The sequence below is a fragment of the Electrophorus electricus genome, chromosome 3 (assembly GCF_041902795.1).
Source record: "Electrophorus electricus isolate QZ-2024a chromosome 3, ASM4190279v1, whole genome shotgun sequence".
In the NCBI taxonomy this organism is placed as follows: domain Eukaryota; kingdom Metazoa; phylum Chordata; class Actinopteri; order Gymnotiformes; family Gymnotidae; genus Electrophorus; species Electrophorus electricus.
In genome coordinates this window covers 26426991-26443884 of record NC_137499.1, presented here as the reverse complement: position 1 = coordinate 26443884, position 16894 = coordinate 26426991, and the positions used below count along the sequence as shown (strand labels likewise).

The following is a 16894-nucleotide window of genomic DNA, read 5'->3' as shown; positions in this document are numbered from 1 at the left end:
TTTTTTTTTTTGGTTTTTTTTTTTTTTGCCGAACACCACAAACGGTCTCTTATCTTCTCAAGGCAAGACAACAGTCAATATGGCGGAGGGTTGGCACGCTCGCGCGAGGTCAAGGTTCAAACGTAGTGAGGGCAAATGGCTTCAGTAGCGCGCGGCGAGGGCTGCGGACACCATGTTAACTGTGGGCAAAATGCACAGGTAAGGTAGAGGTGAAACCATACATCGAAACATCGAAGTGAAACCAGGGTTACCTAACCGAATGTGGGAAAATTAAAATACCCAACACGCGGATGCATTTGGGCAGAATTTCCATAAAAACAAGGACAACGTGTGTGATAAATCAGAGTCCAGATTTAACAGCGCAGAATTCCAGAAATGACCCAAACTAAAGAATAGCATAAGAGAAGTGACGTTCAGCTTTTAGAAGGGTGTTTTAATTTCACTTTTACCACAGGTCTCATACGTATACGATCTGTATATCGTGTATATTTACATTATTAAAGAAACTATAGATAAAAATAAACGACAAAACTGTAAAACTTGTATACAAAGTATATGAACATATGACCGAATTAAAATGAATAAAGCTATTAAATAGACATGCTTCGAATACGAGTAAAACCACTAGATCACAGAAGCTGGCAGATCAGAGGGTTAGGCAAATGAAACGTCCCTGGAGCACATGGGAGGCCCTCGGGGGTGTAACGTCATCTGACAGCTTTGGGTTTCATTTCACGGACGCAGTGTGTGAAACGTGCGGTAACTAGAGAGCACGGGCACACTGCGTGCACTGAAGGCCATGCCCGCGGACGCACAGCGACATCCGAGACCGCTGCTGTCTGCGGGTGGGCAGGCGGTCTGGGTTTCCAGCCGTTCACGGCGACTCCGCGGGGAGGCGCGCAGATCGCTTAAGTACAGTAGCCCTGACGAAAATACATTCGTGTTTTCACTACCTTTCCATACATGACTCAGTTCATTGGTTAATTATAAAGCCCTCCGAGAGCTGAGTGGGAAACGCTGAAGAAGAGCAAACGCGAAAATGCGCCGTCCATGCGTACGGTGAAGCAGAGACGCTGCCGCACAACGTGCAAGCACCCGCTCTGCGCGCGATACGGATCGCCGAGACGTCTCCTCTGGACCTCTGTAGTCAACAACTGCAGTCCGTATAAAAGTAGCTGATTTAATTAATTGTATTCTGCGCACTATTTAGTAAACACGGGGAAAACGTACTGCGTGAAAAAAGTGAAAATTATAAGTTTTCTAATTTTACAAGTCTGAGGGCGTCTTTGACCGGCTGCCATTATCACGGTTCTGAAGTAACGGATTGCTTTCAGTTTTGTTATTATAAAAGCAAACATCAATCAAGGTAAGTCTCAGAAATATCCTTTTTATTTTAGCGTTGGAACAGACACGAAGTGATTAGGGATAAGGCTGAGACTAAGTCGAGGATGTTTTAGGTCCACACTGGATTAAAGAAGCCTTACTGTACCATCTATGCTATGACTAACGCGGCATGTCCACGCTACCGCAGATTTGGCAGTGATTTGTTGAGTTTCTGTAATACATGAAAGCGCATGGTTCCAAAAAAGTATTAAGTACATTAAAGGCGTCATGAACCTCATTATCCTTTTTTTGATTGATGGTGTGAGTGAAGGTGAAATACGTTTCAGTAAGAAAGGGCCGTGGTAGTTTGCAGCTGCCATACCAAGAGGTTGTACCGTACAATCTGGTGCGTAAATGTCTATAAACCTCTCTGTTTTTGTGTAAAGACAACCCTCCCCTACCGTCTTTAGCAGCACTACAGGACATGCTTTCAGTTATGCAGTCCCCTGAGAGTTGTGGTGCGTTAGACGTTACATTCAAGTTTCTTTGCTCCTGTGACTGACTCAGATTGGCACCTGTCTCACTGATGGTCAGTGTTGGAGGGCCTGTGGCTACAGTGCAGGGTACTTCTGAAGGAACCGGCTGAAGGCATCATAAATGGCTTTCCTGCATATGACAGAACAAAAAAAATAAAATAAAAAAACACCAGAAAGTGTGTTACTTTCCAATTTCAATTTGCACACATTCTGTTTGGAACTTTTTGCAAATCTAAAAATCAGTGACACTGAACCACACCTGCACTATTTGCATTATTTATTAGAAGACATTTAAACCTGAGGCAACCAGTCTTCTCGTTAACAAACGATTAACAGCAGTTTGGCACTTCTGATATTCATACTATATTGCCAAGAAAACCATGCAAATCAAGGATAACAACCACACCACACTACTAACGGTGCTAATGATGGCTGTGCCTCAGAGCACCCTGTAGAGCAGGGTGTCAGAATAAATGGCAGCTGACCTAAAGAGAGCTTGCTTGAACAGGTAGGCGCTGATGTGTCCTCCGTCCAGGTAGCGCACCTCACAGCCGGGCCAGATCTCCTGTAGGCTGCGCACGCCGGCGCGAGGGACGTATGCGTCCTCTTTGGCCTGCACGATGATGATCAGGCTGGGATCCACCGGCACTGTGGTGCAAAGACAGCATCAGACAGAGAGTTGGGCAGAGAGACATGCAGAGCATCAGGCAGAGAAGCAGACAGACAGTCAGTGTCCAATCAGACGGAAGGATAGACAGATAGACTGAATTACAGACATGGCACTGCTTCCAGAACAGGCAATTAACAGACAAAGAAAGCCAGCTCTCAAAACACATGCATCCCCGACAGTGCTGCCCACCTGAGAAGTTGGCGATGTGCGTGCATTCATCCATGACCCCCTTCATGAAGCTCAGAGACTCCCGTTGCAAGGACCTGGCACCCTTGGCGCTGGCGGTGCCCGCAGCGGACAACACGTGCTCCACGTCGCCATGGCTACTCTGTCCCCCACTGACCCTGCTGCGTAGGCCCAGCCGCACTCGCGCAGGCCCGCTCTGTCCAAGGGTCAGGGTCAGGTCCGAGAGGCGGTCCAAGCTGCCTGGGGCGTCGCGCACCAAATCCTGGCCCATGCGGAATGAGTCTGTCTGGATGGAATAATGGCCCGGAGAGAATGTGATGCACGTTTTGATTAGGGATGTTCTAAACAGAGAAGCCTTTTCTGTTTGCTTGCTTATTTTTGAGCTGGTCAATAGTAGAGCCTTCAAATGCTGTGCCTTCAACAAAATTCCTTATTAAGCTTTTCACACAACTGGAAATCGACAGAAACATATTTTTTTTTACTTCTTAAAAACACCAATTTTGGACTATTTGCATGTTTCCAAAACATCATTGAAAATCTTATCTATTACCTTTAACAACATCGGTTATTTATATTACAGAGAATCTGCCATGTGCACTGAATTGTGAAAAGCTGCAGACATAAATGTTATATCATGCTTTTTAAGGCACATGCCAATCACTTTTAAGTTCGCATAATAGCATTGACACTTTATTCCACAATCATGTGGATTCTCTCGTCACTCTCATTATCCTGGAATGCTCCAGGATAATCCCGCAATACTTCACCGAGAATAATCCCGTTACAACAAAAATGAAATAAACAAAATTCCTTTGGCCTGCAACACACCAGTGTCAAAAATCCTGTTACCCCACAATACTCCTACATGGGGATAATTTCCCTGCCTCCACAATATTGTATGAATATTCCCTTCACCTTGCAGTATTACAGTGTGAATAATCCCCTTACCCCACAATACTCCAGCATGTGGACGATCTCCTCTTCATACACTGTTTGTGCAGCATACTGCTTCTGAAGCTCTCTCCAGTTTACAGCTTTACTTAAAACCCCCTGCAGTAGGGGAAAGTGGGAGGGCTCACACACAGTCAGATCCTGGGCAGCGCCCCAGGTCCCAAGAGCGGCTTACAATCATCTAACTGCCAGAGAGGGCGTTCATCACAACACTCACTCTACAATCAGAAAAGCAACTGTTTTACTTTCTGGAACCTATGAGCAGAGTTGGCTAAATTTCCTTTTGACAGACACCTAATGTACGATATATGAGTGACATCTAGTGGCACAAGTTTGAAACTGCATCGCCAATCTGTAGGATTTGAAGCACTTTGAAACGCAACACAGACATCAAAATGAAGTATCCGTCGAGCTCAAACATAACGGGCAACTAAAACGTACGATAGCGGAGAGTCGTGAAATCTTACTGTGGTAAAAACACTGGAAGCAGTACTCCAGGAGAGACAGGGAATCAGAGGAATTGGCTTGGGCCAGTTTGTCACAGCTAAAGACGCCATCTGGTTGGAAGACACGGCGATGACATTGAAGACAGTGAACGTAACAACTTTTTTATAATGACAAAATCCGTTCAGTTAAAGAATCTGCCCTCTATGTTAATTTTACCATGAACATGTTAAGAATTGTCTGTCTATGCATGTAGAACTAACACTATAAGATTTGGACAATGAGGCTTGAATAAAGTAAACAAATTAAATTTTGTAAAATGTAAGACTTCTTCAGTGGAATAGCATCACTAAATCAGACTAGTATAGACTTTACTAACCAAAATGGAATCAACTGTAACTAGAGGCCTGTTTCCTTGCATCAACCCCGATGGTTTATTTCTCTGTTGTAATAACATTGAACGATACTGACGTATAAAGTATATGAATCACAACATTTTGATACCATGGGTACATATCAGTGCATCAAGCAGGCTGTAAGTAGGACCTACATGGCCTCCCATAGAGATGCCAGTCATGCCCAGTGGCCAGTAGCCCTCCCTCTCCAGCCAGTGAAGTAGAGCTGCGGACTCCAGGACGAGCGCGCCACCCATCACGAAGAGGTCCGACACGTTTTTCAGACTGGAACGCCTTCAGCACACGTGGAGCGACACCACACATCAAGAACACCACACCAGTACCGACTGATTAAACAAGCAAATCCCAGCAAAGCCAAGCCTGGGCACATATGTGTAAAAAAGCGAATGTCAACAGGGCACATTTCATGCTGGTAAGGATAAAAGTTTAAAAGGTTAAAACACTCACACTTGGTCTTTAGGCTTTCGGCATCCATGTGCCATTAAGAGTTAAGAAAAGTGCAGCCCTTCATCAGAAATGAGCTTCACTAGAAGCAGTGCGTGCACAGATGCTCACGCGCACACACGCGCGCGCGCACACACGCACACACACGCGCACACAAAATGGCGTTTAGAGGATATAATAAGGGTTCTCCAGCAGCAGCGAGGCCATTCCCGTCTCTTTGATCATGGGCCTGGCCATGAGGGTTCGCCTCCTCCAGAAAAACTGCAAACACAAGAGGCCAGAAACGCTTGAGCCATGACCCCGGGGACGGAGCAGAGGGTTGCAGCAAAGCAGGCCGGCCCAGCGCACTTACGTGATCTCCCGTTCCGGCTAAGTGGATACACACCGGTCTGTGCTTCCGCCATCGTTTGGGCACTATAAACTGAAAGCTGCAAGGGATGCGGATTATGGAACCTATATCCAGCACGTTCTAAAAAAAGTTTCTCCTAGAGCGCAGACCTGGTTCTTGATGTCGGACTACTCAGCTTACCTGGCCTTGACGGACTCTGTTGGCAGGATGCCTGGCACGAGCTGAGCCAGTGGAGATATGAAATGTCCATTGTGAATTCTGCAGTCTGACTGTTCCTCCACCTGCAAAATCCAGCGAGTCAAGTTTAAGACAAAACACAACCATGGACTTCCCCAAGTATCCATGAGAGCAGTCCATTTCAGAGCTTATGTCTATTAAGGAGAGAGTAATGTGCTTTGCAATTTTACAGCATTTATTAGACATTAACCAGTTATACATGTAGGCACTTCCTTGACCTTGTCATGTCAATAATTAAAAAGTTGAAGTGCATTCTAGTCAGCGCACTTCCCCACCCTCAGTCATACGGGCCTGAGTCCAGGCTCTGATGATAAAGCCCACTTAGCACGATGGATCTGACCTTGTCAATAACCACCGGATAGTCTCGTGGTACCAGGTGCTTACACTTCTCTCTGTCTCCTATGAGCTTCCGGAACTCAAATATTCTGTGGGTCAAAAAAAAAGAAAAAAAAGAAAAGAGAAACACAAACTGTGACCCATCGTATAAAAGAAGAAAACTGTCCTGCTGTCAAAAACGGGAACAAATGACTCAAAATGACACAGAAAGCGGCTAAAATTAATTTGATTTCCATTTGCAGAGATTAATTGTATACATATAAAACAGGTGTCGTAGCACAGGTGTTAAACTGCCTGCTTAACTCACAATTCCCACCCGATTTGGATGGGAGATGATATTCATGGTTAGTGAGAAAGGCCAGGATGATATAAAGGTGAAATACTGCTCAGAGAGCTACTGGACCTGGTAGGGGGCTGTTATCCTCCTATACCACCACAGCAGAATGTTTTAACTTCCAAACCACAGATTCCACACTTGATTTTAGGACACTACACATTATTTTTGCTACAAAGGAAAGCTGTGTGATACATTTTAAATGTGTGGCATCATTACAGAAAGCCAAGATTCCCTTCTCAGTAGTTTTCTCATGTTACATACTATGACATAGGGCCATGTCTGTGATCTTAGCAGTTATGCACCATATATATAATTTAAAGATCTTTTCACTATACTTGAGATGTTATTTTAAGACTATATTGGGGTATGAGAATTTTTATAGTTACTCTTTTAAAAAAAGAAAGAAAAAGTTGATTAGGTGTCCTGAGTGAGATTTCTCCAGCAGTGTAAGTGCACTTTGATGTGATCCAAAACATTTCCATGACTTGAGTCCCCCCCCCCCCCCCATCACTTTTCTTTGAAACATAATGTACATGTGATGTAAATAAATACAACTTACACATGATGTACATAATCGATTATGTTTTTTGGCCCTTTGCCCTCAGAGTTCAAATACAATCCTCAAGGTTCAATAATTTTGGTGCTGATTAAGATGGATATATTGTGTGTCATTTTATGTGGCTTTGGTCTTTCTCTACAATAACGCCACTGGCACGAAGGCAAATGTAGCATGCTCTTCATCTCTGATCAACAGAACACACTATGAAAAAGAGTGTAGCAGTGCAAATGTTAACCAGAGAGCGTTAATCGCAGCCTGTTCCCAGAACAGCAGAAAAGCAAATCATTCTGACACGATGACAAACCAACTCATGACTGAGAAACCAGACACCGATAACTGTTTCACTCTCCCCCTCATCATGATCCCTGGGCCCATACAGATCTCAAAATAAGCGACCCAGTCCAATGTGGTTTCCTCGTAATTATCCTCACAGTGTATAGGGGCTCGAACTGACAGTACACAGCAGGCTATGCATTAGGTCAGGAAAGATAAAGGCTGACCCAGAAACAGCCCTGTCACTGTGAAGCCTGACTTGTGGGACGCGTGTTGGCGGTCGGTGCAGAAACCGCGTGCCTTTTCAGGTCCTCCGGCTTCCCCCAGCCCTGCATGAAGAGCTTAGTGAGGAGGAGCTTTCTGTAGAGTACATCGAGTCGGCTCACACCCATTGGCAAGGACCCGTCATCTACAGGGAACAAAACCACAGTCAGTAGAAAAGCATTTCCCTGAGTACTTAGTCAATGTTTAACATGCAACTCAGTCAGTAGCGGCACACAAAAATGACTTGAAATCGTATATCACTCACACTCACACTCTCAAAATAACTATCACCATTCAATAATAATTCATATTAACCAATACCGTAGCCGGCAACCTCTCTAGATACATTAACACAACCAACATAATAATAAAGCAGTAAAGGATCGAATATCACCAATTCCTCCTCATGCATTACTGCAGGAGTTGTGTACTATATTACTTGTAAAAGATGTAATCTTAACGAAGAGAATGCTTGATGATCAGTTACCTTAACTATAGTTAGTTACCTTAACTAACACCTTAACTATTTCTCTGGAAACCTTGTGCACTTCACTCATTTATTTATTTCCTATTTATCTATCTGTTTGTATATATACATACATAATCATAGGTCGTGGCCATAATCGCTGAGTACACTTAAGACGTGGAGCACGTATACGATGCAAGAGCAATAGCTACTGAACCTTTCTATTCTAATGTCACGTGCTCGTGGAGGGCGACAGAGGAAGACTTAACTGACACTTAACTGACAAAGAGTTAGAAAATCAGACTCCACTAAACTAAAACGATGGCTTTGTCACATTTGTCCGAAATGGTAAAAACAACGCTCCTAGGGCAGGCGGCCAAGATAGCACGCCCGCTAAACAGACTTTAAACAAACATTACTGTCACGGGCCGACGTAGACTTACATTTATGTGTACTAAGAACTTACCACAGGATCTTGAACAGAAGCGCAAAACAATACAGCCGCGGACAGGAAACACGTTTTGTCTAAAAACAAATCCTATACCTCGAAGTAAAGCGGAACTTTGAGGCGTAGTGTTTACTTCTCATCGCAAAGGGCGAACTCTAGTTGAGAGCCTACCGCCACCCCAACGTTCAATGAAACGCCGTCCCGGAAGTGCCGCCTGTCCCTTCTCATTCTTCTTCTTCTTCTTCTTCGGCGGTGCTTGTTGAGCTTGTGTGCAACAGTAGGTGGCGCTATTGGAGTTAAAACCTCCCGAATACTAGACTGCGATGGGGACAAGCTGGCCACCTGGAAATCACGGACAGACGCCACGTTTTATTTTATATAGGTTATCAATTAATTGCGGTTTTTAAGCTAACGACATGTCGAAGATTAATGGTTACATTTTATTTTTGTATTAACAGCTAAAAGTAATACAAAGCATATTTTGATAATATTTTATGAATTACATATATATTTATAGCCTTTTCTTTTTCTACCTAGGCTCATGCACTATTTACTGTCAAAGGTCAGTCTTACTTCTATCCCACACCACACCACAGCAGGCAGGCTAGCGCCTCTTTTTTATTTTCAACACTAGGGGGCGGTAGATGCTATTAGATTCCTTTACTAGCCTTCAGTATTTGAGAACTAATATGTCTTCAATTATGTTTCATAAATAAAAAGTAACAATAAGGTTAAAAAAGCGGACAAATTAAAGTAAACGACCACGTGTCGTAGGTTCTGTAGACCTATACGTTCTATAGGTCTATAAGAAACCTAAATATAATGACACAATCGATGTTGTTAGGTTTAACATGTATTATGTATGTATCTTAAGTCTTATGACAGCCTGGGTAGGCTTCTCTGTTCAGTGCAGTTCGACAGGATTATGATATGGAAATAACGTCGGTAATTTTCCTTATCGCGGTTATAACAAGGAAATTGTGTAGGTTAACAACCGGAGGCGCGACAGTGGCTAGAGGCTAGGGTTGTGTGGAACTCACTACAGTTATCTACGAGATAATTAACTTTTTCTGATAGCTGTCATCTTATTTTTTTTAAAATGAGATTATCACCGTCGATAGTATCCGTATATAATCATCGTTTCTGTTCCATACAGAGTTTGACAGTCGCCTGAAGACGCACTCAAAAATCTCAGCGGTTTTTAGTGTATATTGGAAGATTGCGACAGAGACGGACAACCATGAGTCATTTTCGATGGTCGTTTATAGGTATTTTTGTTGGGGTTTTAGTGTGCGCTACGCCATACGTTAGCGCTAACCCACAGGAGAGCGCTTTCTTGGAGGACATTCTAGCGGTTTACGGCGAAAACGGTTTAATCGACCACAGTGCAATTAGGGTTTTACTGAAAAGAATTGTTCAAGAAAATCCTACAGCTCTGGAAAAGGAGTCCGTCCATGCTCAGGTGAACAACTTTGCTTTTAAGAGGCTTGGAAAGACGACCATTTATACCTAAATCCTAAATCCGCAATTTCATTCGTGCGATCAAAACAATTTATGCTTTCTTCAGGTTTTGGTCGCTTAAGAAACTTCCACTGGGAAATGTAAAACTACGAGTATAGAAAGCATGATTTAACTTTATTAAGAAGTCCCGCAAACCATTTTAAAAAGGCGTTCAGTTAACACACTGTAATGCATCTTCTTCTCTGTATTGTGGAGGATGGACTGGTTTCCCTGTTGTAATTAACCCCCTCTGTCTCGCGCCGTGGCTGGACAGTGCTTGTCTGCGGAGGAACTCCTCGCGCTCTACGGGCTCGGCAACGTCACACACCTGGACAAGGCCCACCTGGAGACCGTGTGCCCTGCCCTGCTAAACCAGCTGCTGCTGCCCCCCTGCTCTCGGGTGTCGGCCGCGCGACTCAGCCACATCGAGCCGCACGGTGCGTTAGCAGCTCGCCACGGTGTTAATAACCGTGCGAATGATTAAAGACCAACCTAAAACTGACTTGTGCCTTGTTGCAGATTAACGTTAAATTCCGATTCCGAGCCGCATTCACATCTAATGTGTTACTTTGAAAGTGGTTAACAATTTGGATCGTTTTCTCTGGATTGCATTAGCGTTTTACAGCAGATCTTTAGACAAACCCATAGCAAGGTTTCATCATCTGTAGCCTAATGCAGCTATTGGGCCCTCGACAGCTTGCGAGCGTGTATTGGCCAACTTAGGAGAGGTTCAAACATGGACCTTGTTCCATCACCCGGCACCCCTCTATAACCGTTCTCTTACGGAATCTCTTACGGCAGTTCCCTTCTAATACAGGCTGAACTATAATTTGATAAGATAGCGGCAGGATACAGTGGCTCCGGACACCTTGCTCTGAAACAGTACACTTTAGACTTCATCTTCTGTACCTGGAAAGCACCGGGAGTTGAATGAGTTCATTAACAGCTGTAACTAGGAAGGTCATGTGTTGCCGACATTAGTTGGTGCTATAATCAGAGCTTTGGGTAGTTACAAGTAATGCGTATTACATTTTAAAAAATGCATGTAAGAGGTTTAAGCTTCTTTTGTTCATTATAATGTCCTTAATTATGTCTTATCTCCTATTTTTCTTCAGTGGTTAGCAGGTATGCTTGTGAATCATGTTAATATTTTGTACTTCACATAATATTTCTGTAAATTTGCTATAACATGCAAATATTTATTGATCACATTGAAATTTTGCATCTTTGTGCAAGCTTGTTGCCTTAGAGGTTTCTAAGAATTTCCTAAAAACACTAAGCACATTTCTTAAGCTGTAATGCAAGTATACATCTTAGCTTGTGGATGTGTGGCTGGGTTCCATTGACCGCATTTGTAGCACCTTTTTTTTTTTTTTTACCAAGACAGCACAGAGGAGAATGAGGACTCAGCTCTCTGGCCTGATGTCTTAAGCATGTCATCTCACTTTGCCAACAGTATGGGGATATGGCTTCCTGGCCGTTACAATCATCAACCTGTTCTCCCTCCTGGGTCTTCTCCTTATCCCCTTCACTAAGAAAGCCTACTTTCCCAAAGTGCTCACGTACTTCATCGGCCTGGCGATCGGGACGTTGTTCTCCAACGCTGTGCTGCAGCTCATACCTGAGGTAGGTGGGGTCTCTGGCAGGGTGTTCCACATGAAGTGATTTCAGCTGAAAACTGCTGGGCCTCACTATCTGCACACACTGGCATCAGCGTATGTCTGTAAGTGAGGTCCGTTGTTGAAGCAGAGGCTATGTCTGACTGAAGGTCTGCGGTTCCTCAGACATGGGATTGCTAAAAGCCCTATAGATTAGTATGAAGTTGCATGAAGTTGTTCTGAAGGTCTTTTTTGAACCTGATGAGGTGGTATGCTCTCAGTATATTGTACCGCACAAATGTCTGTATATGTTGGTAGGCTCTGGGGTTTGACCCGAAATTGGACAACTACATCCAGAAAGCGGTTGGGATCTTCGGGGGTTTCTACCTGCTTTTCTTCATGGAGAAGATTCTGCAGATGGTTCTGAAGACAGATCATGAGGTGAGATCCCCCACACCTGAGGCAGGGCAGGTCACCTGGGTCAGGTGTGCTGAGAACTAATATAGAGCTGAGATGCACACACTAGATGGTTACAGCCTCAGGAGTATGACGGAGAACTTTCTTTAAACATCATAACTGGAAGGTGTGTTAAATAAAGGATTAAAAAAAACATCTGCTTTGCTGTAAACCAGGGCTGGAGTTTGACACCCTTCTCTACTTATCAAAAGCTGGGTATGTGTTAGCCTGATTTCACTCAACAGGTTCCTTGCATTAAGGTTAATTGCCCAGATCATGTTCAGTGGCACTCACTGGTTCACAGTGATTGCAGCTCAGTGCTAGCTCATGCCGCTGTTTGGTCGCCTCTGTGCGTTCACGGTCAACTCGTGTCTTTTCCTGATGCACCTCTTTACACCTTTCGCCCTCCGTTTTGCGTTCCAGCACGGCCACAGTCAGTTCAGCCCTGCGGCGGTTCCCCAGCAGAACGGGGGCACCGTGATCGCCGTCACCAGCTTCAGCACGGCGCACAGCGACAAGACCAGCACGACGTCAGATCCTGCCGAAGAGCGGGTGTCGCCCGAGTCCCAGCAGGTATCGCCTGAGTCCCAGCAGGTATCAGCAGGTTTAGACCAATTGCACACCTGGAGTGCATGGTGGGTACAGGTGGTCTGACCTGCTTGTCAAGTGAAAGAGTGGGTAGTTGACTGTTACGCTGCAGGACATGAGACACGATGCACTGCAACGTTTAGCGTAGCGTCACCACTGTTGGTACAGCCATGTTTCAGCAAAAGGCTCTGCTAATACAGTGAGGCTGAAAAGTCTGTATCTGAACAGTGGGGGAAAAGCAGTACTGAAGAGAAGTGAAGGAGGTCTGCCTGAGGTGAGAGCTGAGATGCATTCAGGCGTGTGCATGTGGGGGTCGGCGTTTCCTCTGGTCCGGTCGCAGTGAGACACTCAGCTGTATTTGCCTTGGGTTGTTACAGCTGTTTGCCAGCGCAGCCTGGTCTCGCTTCCTGCTTCATGAACAGTATGTGGCAATGTCACCCAGGGCCTCTAACACTACACGTGTCCAATCGTACATGCTACTAATGCTCGAATATGACAAAATAGCAAGTGTTAATAATAGCAAGGATTTTAGATTTACCAAAGTATGACATTATAATCGGCTCAGTATATCATATTTGGTTATAATGGAATATAATACTACTCCCACCGTGGAGTTCCACACACTTAAGTGTGGAATTACACCCAACTAAGAAACAGGACATTGAAATGAAACGTGTGGTGGAGTGTGTGCGTGTTGGGAGCAGTGCTTAAAATGTGGTAGCCCACTCCATCTTCTCTGTCCTCTCATGGCGGTCGTGCTCTCCAGGTGATGGCGTCCCACCGCAGCCTGTGCCGGTGCCTGGCAGTCCATCAGCTGTCCGGCGTGAAGACGGTGGCGTGGATGATCACACTAAGCGACGCCGTGCACAACTTCATCGACGGCCTGGCCATCGGAGCGTCCTTCACCATGTCTGTCCTCACCGGCTTCAGCACGTCCTTAGCTATCGTCTGCGAGGAGTTCCCTCATGAGCTTGGTGAGAGACGAGTATGATGATGATGCTGATGAGATCGTCTCACGAGTATAACTAGCATGAATGTGCTCTTCACATTACTCTTTCTAGTGAGTGGGGCCCTCTGCTCCACTGTCCTGGAGCATTCTCCAAACAAACACTCTGCCTCACTCTGTGGCCTACTGCAGGGTCAGAGGTCAGGGGTCAGATCGCCTCCTATGCTTGTTTTTGATAATCTGTTCTGTGCTTCACTTGGCTAAAGCTCCTGTCATTCCCAACAATAAGTAATGTCGGAAATGCTGGTATTTTTAACAGAATATAAAGAAGCATGATTGTCATATGTAGTTGTGCTTATAAATATTTGTCTGCCATGGGGAGAGGAAACTTACCAGACTTATTTTACTAAATATACAATAAAATGCACTGAATAGCTTTTTGGGAAGGCAAGACAAAGGAATGATAAAGAGAAAACAAAGAGTAAGAGAAAGAGCGTGACAGAGGAAGAGAGAACACAGGTGGTGTAAATGAGGGGGTCTCGCTTCGTCTCTGCACATGGGGGAGCAGGCGAGTCCATTTGTGATCGTGCGTGTGGGGTGTGTGGTCTCCCCCTGCAGGCGACTTCGTGATCCTGCTCAACGCGGGCCTGAGCGTACCACAGGCGGCTTTCTTCAACCTGTTGTCGGCCATGTCCTGCTACTTGGGACTGGTGCTCGGGGTGCTCTTGGGGAGCGCGTTCGCGCCCAACCTCATCTTCGCCTTTGCCGGCGGCATGTTCCTCTACATCGCGCTGGCCGATATGGTAAGAAACCCACATCCGCATCCAAATACAAGAGGTTGTGTAGAATAGAAACACAAAGTCTTGTGTCAAGGCTGTGTTGGTCTGATCTGACGTCACGGGCACCGTTCCACGTGCTTAACAGCTTACCTTGCATCTCACGCGGCCGTCACACTTGTGTCAGATTGCAATTATTTTTTTATTTTCTTATCATGACTGTTAACTTGGCAAAGTGATCAAGGGCACATGAGAATCTATCGAGTCTCTGTGGACAGCCTGCTGAAAACATGTCCTCCGCGAACACACTCACTGATGCCTTTTGTCTCCTGCTACTTTAAGACCATGTATGTGTTGTGCTCTCTGCTCTCGCTATGGATATTTAATCATCGGCGTGTCGCTGATGTCACTTCCAGGGGTGTGTCCTCTGGGGAGCACCTCAGGGTTGCCGTGGCAGTGCTAATGTTTCTGTTTGACCGGCAGTGCCAGAGCAGAGGTTTATGGTGTGGAAAACGTTCCCACTGCACTAACGCTGCCAGACTCGGGCCTGGGAAACACAAACCCTGCTTGCAGTCCAGCGAAAGGCTCTGAAAAGGGTGCTAGGGTGACGGGAAATGACACTGGGCCTCGGCATGACACCATCATGTCATGAATGTAACTTCAACTGGTGAGCACCCTGTGACGTGGCCTGCGCTGCTGATTAACTTGGGTCTGGCGGAGCAGGCGCGCCCAAAGCTTTCTGTCACCTGTGGGGCCAGCAATGACCCGGGCAGCTGCAGGAGCATGTGATCCCGCACGCATTTAGGACCTCATTAGCAGTTATTGCTTCCTTCGTTTCCGCTAAAACAGGAGACATTAAAAGGAGGCAGAGATAAGATATTGCAACTGCGGCAGTAACTTATTACTGTTAAATGATCTAATTTCTCTGCTCAGTTGGAAACCTTCGAGTCAGCTGTTTTGAGCACGTGCGACTGACAGGGCTCCTGTACTAATCCGTGCAGCCCTTTCTGGCCAAAATCTTAATTTATCACTTTATTCAGGCTTGTTCTTTAGTGCTGAAGGCACTGGGTTAGTCCTCGGCAATGGACTAAAGCAAAGAAATTCAGGACTTGGACAGGATAAGAAGTCTGAGCCATCGAACATCTCGGCATCATTAAAGGTCGTAACAGTGCTGTACTCGAGTCAGCTTCTCTTTGTCCATAGAATGATGTTCTACGGAACATAAAAGGCAACCACTGATCCCAGGCCAGCACTCTGAGCTGTGATGCCTTTCCATCTCTCTCTCTTTTTTCCCTCAGTTCCCCGAGATGAACGGCATTGCCAAAGAGCAGCCACGGAGCACGAAGACGGACGTTATGTTTTTTGTCATCCAGAACACTGGCCTCCTGACAGGATTTCTCGTCATCTTCCTCATAACCATGTTTGCTGGGGACATCAGCCTGGGCTGAGCGGTTCCCTCCTTCCACACCGCTAAGTGCCTGTCCCGCTCCGCGATGCAACACTGCGCGCCTTAGCCATTAACGAGCCAACATAGCCGCCAAAAAACAGTAAACGGTGTGAAACCGAGACTGGTAATATTTTCAAAGATATGCTAAAACCGATCAGGAACTAACACTCTCACAGATTAACATTTTTTAAAACACGTAGAAGTTGTCTAAGCATTTTATGTATGTTTCTTTTTTATATATCACTATGGAAAATAAATTACAAGCAATTAACGATGAACTATCAACATAATGACCTAAAAATAATCTGTTAATTTGTAATAATCTGGTAACAAACTGATTTGTAATAATTTGGTAACAAGATGATAATTGACTAGTCTGATTTGGATAAGATTATACTTGGCAATTGAGTAGGCAGTTTAATATCTTGGTACAGAGTTGTAGCCGGTTTACAAAATTATCCTGCCTAAAACACAGAGTTTAACAGGCAGTGTCTATGCTTGTGTAGTTAGTGGGGCTGGGAATTCAGAATGACCGAATTGGCCAATAGCAGCACCTGGACAGAGGATCAGTCACTATGAACAGCCAATCAGGAGAACACAGTTGGTATGAGTAGCCAATCAAAGTGGTAGCCAATCAATCATGAGTAGCCAATCAAAGAACTACAGGAGACAGAACACTCAGTGCTGTATCAAAATGTCCAAATTTATATTTTCTTTCTGCTGAGGACATACTTTTCTTATACATCTGATATCTATACATTTATTGTTTAACATTCATTTAGCACAGAATATTGTTCAGTACAGTCAGTGCAATATTCTTTGCAGTTAAAATTAAAAACCTTTCGAAAATATACTTCTACTGTATATTATAGTTCTCAGAACATTAATCATACATTTCAGTAAAAAAAAAAAAATAATAATAAAAAAAATCAAAAACCAAAACATTGTCACATCAGTAAATATTCTAAGTTAAGGACAGAACTGGTTGAGCAACGTGATGGGGAGGCACAGAAGCTCTGAAGACCTAGAACAGCACGGCACTGCAATATCCACTGAGGGATTAACACAGGAGAAGCTACCTTTTTACACTGAGCTCAGATCAGTCCCACAGATTAGATTTACTACACGGAGGGCGGCACGGAGAGCGCGTGGGTCTCGCCGAGGTCCTGAGAGTTCGGGTGAGCGCTATGTCCTCTGTGGAAAAGCCCGGTTCTGGTTTCATTCCTCCCTCTACACCTCTCATCCCCTCTTTCAAATCCCACTCTTCTACCCAAACAGTTCCGCTGACGCGTTTCATCCACGCAGACCAACACCGTGCCAATTTATAAAAGGTCAAGTGGCTTC

The 16894-nt window shown here is 44.9% G+C and overlaps 2 protein-coding genes across 9 annotated transcripts; one reads left to right on the top strand and one right to left on the bottom strand.

Annotated features, from left to right (window-relative positions):
- Positions 1-46: 46 nt before the first annotated feature.
- abhd18 (abhydrolase domain containing 18) lies at positions 47-8460 on the bottom strand. Of its 7 annotated transcripts, XM_081710837.1 has the most exons (14): positions 8258-8460; positions 7362-7470; positions 5897-5981; positions 5500-5600; positions 5323-5398; positions 5147-5231; positions 4974-5001; positions 4661-4799; positions 4134-4223; positions 3664-3765; positions 2719-3001; positions 2345-2507; positions 1899-1989; positions 47-179 (listed from the first exon to the last, which is right to left on the bottom strand). In XM_081710837.1, the coding sequence occupies exons 2-13, from the start codon at positions 7451-7453 to the stop codon at positions 1935-1937; spliced, it is 1299 nt and encodes a 432-aa protein (XP_081566963.1). In that variant the 5' UTR covers positions 7454-7470; positions 8258-8460; the 3' UTR covers positions 47-179; positions 1899-1934. The 7 variants fall into 7 exon arrangements, with proteins under 7 accessions (XP_081566963.1, XP_026882864.2, XP_081566965.1 ...); XM_027027063.2 differs by lacking the exon at positions 47-179 and having other exon boundaries at positions 1368-1989; XM_081710839.1 differs by lacking the exon at positions 47-179 and having other exon boundaries at positions 1368-1989; positions 8336-8460.
- A 657-nt stretch (positions 8461-9117) lies between these two features.
- LOC113588039 (metal cation symporter ZIP8) lies at positions 9118-16486 on the top strand. Of its 2 annotated transcripts, none has more exons than XM_081710836.1 (8): positions 9118-9701; positions 10014-10176; positions 11196-11365; positions 11656-11778; positions 12217-12387; positions 13148-13355; positions 13946-14130; positions 15402-16486. In XM_081710836.1, exons 1-8 carry the CDS (start codon positions 9480-9482, stop codon positions 15549-15551), a joined length of 1392 nt encoding a protein of 463 aa, XP_081566962.1. In that variant the 5' UTR covers positions 9118-9479; the 3' UTR covers positions 15552-16486. The 2 variants fall into 2 exon arrangements, with proteins under 2 accessions (XP_081566962.1, XP_026882860.2); XM_027027059.3 differs by having other exon boundaries at positions 9119-9701; positions 12217-12366.
- Positions 16487-16894: the final 408 nt, after the last annotated feature.